This window comes from Heteronotia binoei, chromosome 13 (assembly GCF_032191835.1).
Source record: "Heteronotia binoei isolate CCM8104 ecotype False Entrance Well chromosome 13, APGP_CSIRO_Hbin_v1, whole genome shotgun sequence".
Taxonomy (NCBI): domain Eukaryota; kingdom Metazoa; phylum Chordata; class Lepidosauria; order Squamata; family Gekkonidae; genus Heteronotia; species Heteronotia binoei.
This window is the reverse complement of record NC_083235.1, coordinates 39,003,216-39,013,797: the sequence shown is the minus strand read 5'-3', so window position 1 is coordinate 39,013,797 and position 10,582 is coordinate 39,003,216. Positions and strand designations below refer to the sequence as shown.

At 41.8% G+C, this 10,582-nt stretch overlaps 1 protein-coding gene across 1 annotated transcript; it reads left to right on the top strand.

Annotated features, from left to right (window-relative positions):
* The first annotated feature begins 913 nt into the window (after positions 1-913).
* Positions 914-10,582, top strand: LOC132581336 (meteorin-like protein). The gene is made up of 4 exons (XM_060252543.1): positions 914-1,148; positions 3,411-3,820; positions 5,636-5,695; positions 9,963-10,582. The coding sequence occupies exons 1-4, from the start codon at positions 1,042-1,044 to the stop codon at positions 10,277-10,279; spliced, it is 894 nt and encodes a 297-aa protein (XP_060108526.1). The 5' UTR covers positions 914-1,041; the 3' UTR covers positions 10,280-10,582.

Sequence of the window (10,582 nt, the reverse complement as noted above, 5' to 3'; positions counted from 1 at the left end):
TGCTTGAGACCTTGGAGAGCCGCTGCCAGTCTGAGAAGACAATACTGACTTTGATGGACCAAAGGTCTGATTCAGTATGAGGCAGCTTCATATGTTCATATGTTCAATTTCCGTATGTCCTGGGGGCGAGGCTGAGGAGAAGAGGGAGGGAGGGACAGAAAAGAGGTGGCTACCATGGCCTCTGAGGAAATGCTCCCAGTGGGACGAGGTCTTGTTGCCTAATCACATTACCATTTTCATTCCCTGTATTTTCACTATTTCCCCATTACCGCTGCCTGCTTTATCTTCTGAATGCTGCAGATAATGGGTAGGTAACAGCAGGTGGGACGGCACTGTTGTGGTGTTTTAAGGACTAAGAAAAAAATATTGCCAAAAGTTTAATGGACTAGAGCCCAATTTTTATTCTCTCACAGTATCTGAAGAAAACACAAGGCCACCCAAAGCTTATCCTGGAATAAAATAGATCCAGGTGAGCAGCCATGTTGGTCTGAAGCAGAGCAAATTTTGAGTCCAGTGGCACCTTTAAGACCAACAAAAATTTATTCGAGGTGTGAGTTTTCGTGTGCATACTTCTTAGGAAGTATGCCTGCACACAAAAGCTCATTCCTTGAATAAAATTTTTGCTGGTCTCAAAGGTGCCACTGGACTCAAAATGTGTTCTGGAATAAAACGTTGTTGGTCTTCAAGGTACCAGAAGACTCCTGTTTATAATCTCCCATATGCATTTGGAGAGGGGGCATTCTGAAACAAAGAACAGCCATCATGTTCGTCTGCTGTGATGCTCTGAAATAAGGAGGAGCGCTTGGGGGGGAAATAAAGGACATCTGTCAACTCAACCGCAGATTATGCTCCTTAAAATGCGTTGCGGGAGGGGGGACGAAGGAGGAGGGCCAGCCATTCAGTCCCGGCTGCATACAGCAGGCTCCTTTTTCCACCGCTCTCTCACACACCCCTTTTTAGCAAAGGGCCCAGCCTGTCTCGCAGGAGGGAGTCTGCCTTTCCCTTCGCGCTGGCTCTAGCAGAGGCTGCAAAAACCGCCTTATGTCCCTGTGGCGGGAGCTTTGGAGCAGGCGCTCTGTGCTCTCTCTCCTGCAGTTCTGGCTGCTCCTGCAGCCATGCCCCGCCGACTACTGCAGCTGGAAGGGCAGGTAAGCAGGCAGGGCGTGGGTGCTTTCATAGCAAGGCGCAAAGATGGGAAGTGGGAGACAGGGAGCTAAGTTGCATCCCCTTATAATTGAACATTGAGCTTTATGGCCAACATTCACCTTTTGGATCGCCTTGTCCTTTGCGGAAAATTCAGTCGTCAATGATTGCTACAGCTAAGGATAGCACAATATCCAATGAAGTGTGAGTACAGCCCTAAAGGTAGGGCCACGCAGGAATCTCCCCCTCTGCTCCTGCTTGAATAGATTTGGGTGTCTGTTTATCTTGGCCTCCAAATTAGAAATTTAAATGGTCGGCTGTATGGATTCTCATTGACAGAGTGATCCTGGCAAACATTTGAGCTAGGAAAAATCACTACCCAAAGGTTATCAGTCTCTCTAATCAGTGTGTGATGTCCAAGTCCCAGTTGATGAATAATTCTTAATTGCCTACAATTTCAAAATCAGAATCTCCATTCAACCTGGACTGGTCATTTAGTGAAATAATAAATATTTGAACATAATCCAGTCAAAGTTGTGCATGTTTAGGTTCCATTAACTAGAACAGAATTAAAAGCACTTATCAAGAATTCAAAGGGTTTTCAAAGTGACCATATTGTGGCAATATTATAATTAATTATTTTATGTTATTGTTTCTCATTTTTATTTATAATTTACAGGTTCTGGAACCTAGAGAAACTGGAGCTAATCTGAATTTTTGTACGTTTTAAAGTTAGGGTTCTGAGAATGGGCAAATTTAAAGGAAAACGCTTGCCAACTTTACAGGCTAATTCTAAAATCTCTTTCCTGGAAGTAAGCCTAATTTAATACACCCAAATAAGAATGAATAGATCCAACTCATGACATTTCAGTGTGAGATTAACTCTCCCATTGTTTGGATTATTTTTTTTAAATTTGTGCAATAATTAAAATGTGTTATTCTTAAATACAATTTATGGTTAGTTCTTAGTTTAACAGAACTGAGTTCTTACAATTACTTACATAAATAAGTATGTATATTTAAACTGGATGCTGAGTGCATGAATTTATTAAAGTTCAGATCCGTAACATATACATTCCATGGAATTAACAAATAAAATGTTTTATCATATTTGATGCTGGCTTTAAATATTAGATATTCAAAAATCACGTGAGCGGCAATGGTATTTTTCAGGAGTTTTTTAGTTGGTAATTATATCACAACAAAATAACAATTTGTTCATCAGGTTGTATGAATTCCCAGCAAGTTAAGCCTATAGCCTTTTTAGTTATAAAGATGTATTTCCTGTTATATCTTTGCAGTGAAAAAAGCTACAGACTTTTTTGAAAAACTGAAAGCTGGGAATTTAAAGACACTGATTGTTATATCATTCTAACAATATAATGAAATTCAATTGGTAATTTAAAACAAAACAAAACCTGAAATGGTTGCTACGAGGATAAGGGCAGGTAAATGACTGCCATGTGAGCAGGTCTTAAGAAATCCGAATTTTCCAACCCACGACGCAGCTATCTCTGGCTGTGCTGTATCTCTCAAAACTTTTTAAAGTCTCAAGAAAAAACTTTGGTAAAAATTGGAGAAATTAACAACAAAATAATCTGTACATCAGACTGTTTGAATTCCCAGCTTCTTTGAAAAAAAACGTTTAAGCCTATAGCCCCTTTATCTGTAAAGACATGCACTTCCCCTTATAGCTTTGCAATAAAAGGGGCTACAGTTTTTTTTGGGGGGGGGGTGTTACTGAAAGCTGGGGATTAAGAGATCCTAGGGAGTGTATGAATTGAGAAACCCCAAGGGGTACGTGCATGAATGCACCACAATGCTGTGGGGAAATAGGGGAGAGAGAGAAAACACTTCCCAACAGCATCAAACTTTGGGCAAATAACGTGTGTGGAAAGTGCCAAGGGTCCCTAACCTGTGGGCACTTTTGAAATTCTGAGAACACTGAGCAGGCACTACCACTAAACAGCTGCCACAGTCATCCCTGTATTGGGAAGTTCCAAGTTGAGCATTCTATGATGAAAATAGCTGTTTCTGTATTTGCACTCTCTGCAAACAGAAAGGTGATGCCTCCTTTTCTAAAGAGATGGAGGAAAGCCTGGATTATCTGTTTTGGTTTGGAGGAAAAAGCCCTGAATAATTGTAACATCATCATAATAATTGTACAATTATTAGTAGGTCTTTCTGTGTCTGCAATTCAAAGGTATATGCATATGTGGATAAATACACTATCACTCTTGGTTGGCTTTAATTCCCTTATTTTCCAGTGGCTTGAGCTGGGCCCCCCACTCACGTGCCGTGGAACAGGTTCACCTCCGCTGCACCGAGGGCTCCCTCGAATGGATGTACCCCGCACGAGCCCTCCGCGTCATCTTGGAGCCCAACTTGTCCAGCGCCCGGCACACCGCTGTCTGCATCAAGCCCTCCAGCCACTTTCAAGGAGCCAACATCTACGTGGAGCGGGAGGGGCAGCTTCATCTCCTGGTGAGCGAGGCTGAGGAGCCCCACCTGCACCAGGTGTCTTGCTTCAGCACCCACACACCTCAGCGGGTGGCCCTTTTCCTCCAGGCCAGTCCACAGAGGGACATCAGCCGCAGGACTGCCAGTTTCCAGTATGAGTTGCTGAGCAACCAGAGCACCACAGGCCCCGACTTCCAGAAAATGGCTCTTGTGGAAGGTAAGGCTCAGTCAAGAAAGGACTGCATGTATTTTATTTTTTCAATTTGCATCTTGTTTTTCTGGCCCTCAAGGAGTCCGTTAGAACACCTGATCAGGGCTTTTTTTTTCTGAAAAAAGAGGTGCCGGAATCTCAAGAGGGAAATGAAGGAGAAACACACAGGTACCCCAATGAACTTTTAAACATTTTTTGAGAATTCTGTTTCCACAAAGAGGTTCCAGAACCGTTCTGCTGTGTTCTCACAGAAAAAAAAACTATTTTTTTTTTAAAAAAACATTATTTTAAAACATTTCAAAAAATACATTTAAACAGTACAAGGTGGGGAGGTTAAGTTATGCAAGCAGTTATCAAAAACAGCCCACCAAACCAGAAAGGCATTTACCACTAAAACAAAACAAAAAACTGGTAAGTGAACTATTAAAGGAAATGGATTCCTTAAGGGTAAGCACCACCACTGAAAATGCCTGCCTCCTCTCAGTTTTGCCAACCCTGCTTCCCAGTGCCAGTCTTAGCAGCAGAAGTTGTATTGCTTTTCATATGGGGGTTTTTGTCTTACAAAAATATGAAGCAATAAATACAAGACTGGTAAAGATAGCAAATACCGAATAGAAAACATATTTTCAAAAAAAACCCTCGGGCGCTTTGATCTACTGAGTTGCAGATCAAGCAGGTGTACAAGTGTGACTTTATGGCCCTTTCGTGAATGGCTATTTTGAGAAGAATGTGAAAGGGGTGGAAGGTAATCAGCATTCTGGCTCCCCACATGTGGACCTCTCAGTGGGCAAGATTTGGCCCAGTTGCCTCCAGTCTATATCATAAGTTTGTCTGACAATATATCGAGTCCTACTGCCTGGTTGTGACTTGGGTGGCATTCCTGCCACAGGTGGACCACCTTTGACCCAGGTTGACGAGATTCAGGGTTGTAGAGAATTATGCCAATAGGGTCTGTTTCTCTTAAAGTTACTATAGTCTTACTAAAATTGTATGTGGGTGTGTTGTTTTTGTAAATATTTTCCTACCTAAGTCTGCTCTTGAGGACAAAAGAGATTGCAGTATGCACTGGATATGTTCATTTACCGCATATATTCACTTGATAAGAAATCAGCTGAAATATTCTCCAGACCACTTGGCAGGCAGCTGTGGAGGACTGCCATAACACATAATTGGATATTGAACTATCTATTACCCTGTAGCAATCACTTGCAACTGGATTTCCCCATGTGGAGATGTCAACCTATTACAAGTTATTGTGATAATGCAGTATCCAGTGATGTGCAGATACAACCCAGGTGGTTACCTGACACACTGTTAGAGTTGCTTGCCACCACTTGAAGGTGGTGGTTGTAGAGGATGTGATGTCATTTCTGAGTGATGCTCTAGGAATTTCCTCTAACTTCTAAAACAGAACAATGTAGGCATGGGGCAATTCCTGGACCTAGAGTGTCCCAACCACTTTTTTCTCCTGCTCCTGAGTTTCTCAAGGGCTGGGGATTGAAGCTAAGGCCAGGGGTTGCCCTCTACAGTTGGACTTTTGGCAAACCTTCTTACTGAGGAAAATGAACAGTTTATAAATGGTTCTCTTTGTTCACCTGAAGTAAATATTAGTGTACAATATCAAAGGATTCAAATATTTTGCAGTCCATTTGTGAAGGTTCATGAACTAGGACTGCATAGTCCTGTGCAAATTAACAACATGGTAACAGTAAGAACATTGGCTGTGCTTCTAAGCTACTAACCTTTAATATCCTTCACAGACATTAAAACGGCTACTAGCAAAGAACCTTTAGTCTTCTATTGGCTCTTTCTATTTTTCAGCAATGTGCCGCCCTTGCGACAATATGGAACTTCTCATGGCCATTTGCAGCAGTGATTTTGGTAAGTATCTTTGCAGGAGAAGTTATTTTGAGATAAACTTGGTGCACTGCAGTTCTTCTTGTTGGATTGTTAAAGTGGGGTATGTCCTTAGCATATGGTAATAGGCTCCTTTTTGGTCTGCAAACATATCTTGTCTTTAGCAACGAAGTATAGGAATGAGGTCTTGTTTAGACACCTGCACAAGCTAAAGATTCTGTTGCCATCTTAGAGAAAGTATATATTCATCCAGTATCATGCACTGTAGGTGTACCTTAATGATATGCAACATGGGTATTTGAAGCAGCTGCTCACATGTACAAAGGGCTAAAAAGCACACTGTACCTCATTTATTTGGTAGAAAAAGTGCATTTATGTCACATGTTATTTTAAGGGTAATAAAAGGGAAAATCACCATCTTCTTTCTTACACAGAAATGATTGGTGAGATCCAACCTGAAGACTTGTGTGTAGTTTCCCTTATTCTCTAACTACCTTTTCTTATTCTTTATATTATACTTTATACTTTACTGTTGTATCCCTGTTGTTTCTTGGGAAAGCTCTGAGCTACTTCCGGACACTTAGAGGAATGATCTATCCAGGAACTGATTAGGTCCACACTTGCTTCGTTTCAACAGTGCTCCCAGACAATCCATCAGGCCATTTTCTTATGCTCATTTAAAGCGGGTTGGTCCTTTTCCTCCTTGGTTTCCTTACCAGGATAATTGGCCCCATTGTTTTTACTTCATAAAGTTTTTGGGTCTCCAGGAAGGCACACTCCTCCTTGCTGGGGCGGCAGGATGCACACTACGACCGGCAGATGTGGCAGCGAAGGACACACAATGGAGGGCATTTATAGTTGAAGCACCAACAGACCAGAAGAAATAGCCTTTTGAACAGAGTCTATTTATGGCTTGACATCCCTGTCCTGAGTTCACCAATTGCCTTCATCAAGGAGGGGTTTTTGGAAGGGGGGGGATTAGAGAAAATAGGTACTAATGAAAGTGTAAATGACAGGCAAATTGACTTGGACCTTTATGGTTCTTAAGTCACAGGTCCTTACTGAGAGGCCATGAGCTGCAGAGGAGCAACTTGGAGCAAGCAGAACAAGAGCCATAACAGCTTGTCAATAGACTTGACTGCATCTGAGGAAAAGATGCTCACACAAAGCCCATGGGGTAGGAAAAGAGGGGGGGGGGGCAGAGCAAAGGACATCTGTTCTACTAAAAGGCTAGCGTCTCCAGGAAATTGGATTAGCTGGGGAAGTCCCTGAGATCTTCCTAAATAAGCTCTTTGTATACATGGCATGGGTGAGGTAAGGTAATTATCCCCAAAGGGAAAGATTTAAATCATGCCGTATTTTGTAAACAAACTCTATAATTGGTTATTTGATTGGGGAGCATTTTAGCTGCAAAGAGAACCTTGTCCTTGCAACAGCAGGGCCTCCAGTTTCACTTCCCACTGAGAACCAGGGGCAGTTTATTCATTCATAGGCTTATTTTCTGAATAAGGGAAGGGAAGTTGTCAGATAGAGGCTAATAGACCCATGATGCTTGTGGTCGTCTATAAGTTGCTCCCGTGGTCCTATAAGTTTGTTTATCTAGAACAAGGGTCCCCAACCCCCAGGCCGTGGACCAGTACCGATGCATGGCCTGTTAGCAGCTGGGCCGTGAATTGTATAATTATTTCATTATATATTACAATATAATAATAATAGAAACAAAGTGCACAATTGTATCATCTCGAAACCACCACTATCCCTGATCCGTGGAAAAATTGTCTCCCATAAAACCAGTCCCTGGTGCCCAAAAGGTTGGGAACTGCTGATCTAGAACATTTGAAAACCAGGCTTTCTCCAGAATGGGCATCAGGGCAAGTTACAATTATAACAGAACAAATAAAATCTAGCTATTATGAATTGGTGCAGAAAGCCAGGGGGCAGTGTTATCCAGCCTGCAATGGGGAATCTGACCTAACAGCTTCAGGAAGACTACTCCATAGAATAGGAACAGCCACTGGAAAACTGGTAGACTTGGCAGCTCTACAAGAAGGAATATCCCATAGGTGTTGGGCAAAGGAGCAGAGCCGTCACGTGGGTCAATACTGAGAGGGGTAGTCCTTAAGATATGTGGGTCTGAGGCCACAATTGAGAACATCACCACACATAGCATGGTGGTATACTACACTGGTGTTAGGCTGCTTTGATTGAATGCTCTGATGATCACAGTCAGTGGAAAATGACAAGAAAGGGGCTGGAAATAAATATCCAAAATAGTCATACAAAATGGCTTTTAAATGTTCTTGGAAGTCTACAGAACAGGCTGGTTCATACATGCATCTACTAGTTCCAGAGGATTAGCCCTGTTAATGCACATTATTTCTCCATTGTCCTCATGACTGGCAGACAAAAGTGTGAATGGACTCCACCGGAAAGCACTGTGTGAGATGTTGTGAAAGTCTGGGTCCCTGGTGTTGTGTATATAATGGTTTATTCACAGAGGCAAGCCATTATTTGATGCTTCAGTGGCAAAACTGCATGTGTGAACCAATTTTGTTCTTATCAGCTGTAGGGATTTTAAAGACATCTTTAATTTTACTCTGTGGAGCAAATAACATCCTGGGAGGGTAGGTATGTGCCATTTATATCAGCAAATCAACCTAGTAGGATTAACACGCAGTAACCCCTAGGATCCATGTGCTGTGGCTCTGGTCAAATTCTTCCCTATCACCACCATCCACCACTGTAGCTGTTATCACCAAAAAAAATGGGGGAGGGGAGATCCAATCATGGCATTCTCACCATCTTACTATACTTGATTTAATAGTGCCAAAAGCTGTACATTGATTATTTTCACCTGCTTGATCTCCTTGTCTCTTCTTGGTCAGTTAAGCTTTACTTAAGATATTTCTTTTCTTTTGGTCTGTTCTTGGTATTCTTGTTTGGTTATAGATTGTTCATGTTTACTTCATTGTGTGCAGCATACTGTCTGCCTTTTTTTAATATATCCGTATTCATAGCAAGATATTTCATAATTGCATCTGTATTCATAGCAAGATATTTCATAATTGCATCTGTCATATTAGATCACTGTTAGCCCTGTATGATGTACTTTAAATAATAATAATAAAATTCCTGTGCTGCTAAAAAAAGAAAAAGACTGCAATATCAAAAGAACTTTTTAAAAAGTAGGAAGCCATTTTGATCCATAAGAAAATCTAAAAACAAAAGCGACATAATTATAATACGTTTTATTAAGGCCAACCAAAACAATGCAACATGGCCTGCAGGCTTCTCCAGTTCTCATAATCTCCAGAACTTATAATCAGGCTAGATGCCAAAACACACACACAAGTGGTGGGGAGTCCTTCAGGCTATAATCTTAAAAATAAGCAGGGCTTCTTTTTAAGCAGGAATGTACAGGAAAGCACTTTTGGCTGGCTTGGCATCAGGGATGTGGCCTGATATGCAAATGAGTTCCTGTTGTTTTTTCCTACAAAAAAGCCATGTGTGCAACAATGGTGATTGTTAGGGGGTGTGGTTTAATATGCAAATAAGTTCCTGTTGGACTTTTTCTATAAAAGTCCTGCATGCAACAATGGTGATGTCAGGAGTTGTGGTCTAATATGCAAATGATTCCTGCTGAGCTTTTTCTAAAAAAAAAAAAAGCTCTGAAAATAAGCCTGCACTTTGTGTTATTTTGGTTGGTCCTAATGAAAAATATTACAGCAGAAGTGACATGGTAGGTCAGAGCTTCTCAGAGTTTTCTCCTTAACTCAGAAATATTCAGGTGGGTAGCTGTGTTGGTCTGAAGCAGCTGAACAAAGTTTGAGTCTGGTGACACTGAACTCAAACTTTGTTCAGTTAGAAATAGTTTGGGTCCTCTCCAGCTCTAGCAAGCGGCTAGAGCTGGCCTCCAGTTCTGGGGACAGAAAATGTTGAAGCCTCTCATTGTCAAGACTACCACCTCTGTTCATAGACCTTCCTGTGTTACAATGATTGTAAGGCAGTGAGTGAGCCATTTCCTCTGATGGTTCAATCCTAAACTGAGTTATGCCTAAGTCCTTTGACATCTATGGGCTCAGAAGGGTGTAACTCTGCCTAGAATTGCAGTGTTTGCTCTATGAAGATACCACAGCTTTAGAACCTGGGGAACTGCTGTCATAGAGATTTTGTTTACTGTGCTAGATAGGCTGTCAGTCTCTTAGCTCACCAAGAGGCAGCAAGCAGCAATAACAGGAAAGAACCATCTCTCCTTTAATCATCCTTTTCTCCATCTTGTGTTCTTATCTAGTGGTAAGAGGCTCGATTCAAAATGTCAGCCATGATTTGGAGAATCACATGTCTCAGGTGGAAGTTGATGTGCTGCATGTCTACAGGCAGAAAAACCAGATCTTTCAGGAAGATAAATCAACCGGTGAGTGGCGAGGGCTCATCAAGACTCTCCTGCAGTGTAAAGTCAAGAAAGGGGCTGGGGAGTTCCTTTTCACTGGCAACGAACACTTTGGCGAAGCTTGGCTGGGCTGTGCCCCACGATTTAAAGAATTCAGGGCTGTCTATCAAACAGCCAGCAAGAAAGGAGCAAACCCTTGTGAGTTTCAGTTTGACTGAATGTGTATGAGGATCACAAGAAACCACTTAGGACAGTTTTCACATATAAGAAGAATGGTTTGATCAGAAAATGGGACATGAGTGGAATATTAAAGATGTGTAGAGAAGAGAACTAGTCTGTCCCACTGAATGGGGGAGGCTTTGCACCAGAGATCCCTAGATAAGTCCCACCTGTCTCACAGACTACAGTGAGGTTGTTGGCAAGTTATTACTGTCTGATTTGTACATTGGGAATACTGACCTACCTCGCAGGATTGTTGTGAGGGCAGACAAGAATATAAAGCACTTTGCAAGCTACAAAAA

Excerpts from the sequence above, each read along its gene's own strand:
- LOC132581336 (XM_060252543.1), top strand. The coding sequence starts at position 1,042 with ATGTCCCTGTGGCGGGAGCTTTGGAGCAGGCGCTCTGTGCTCTCTCTC. Across the intron at positions 1,149-3,410 it reads TACTGCAGCTGGAAGGGCAG|TGGCTTGAGCTGGGCCCCCC; the intron begins GTAAGCAGGCAG and ends CTTATTTTCCAG. Across the intron at positions 5,696-9,962 it reads CATTTGCAGCAGTGATTTTG|TGGTAAGAGGCTCGATTCAA; the intron begins GTAAGTATCTTT and ends GTTCTTATCTAG.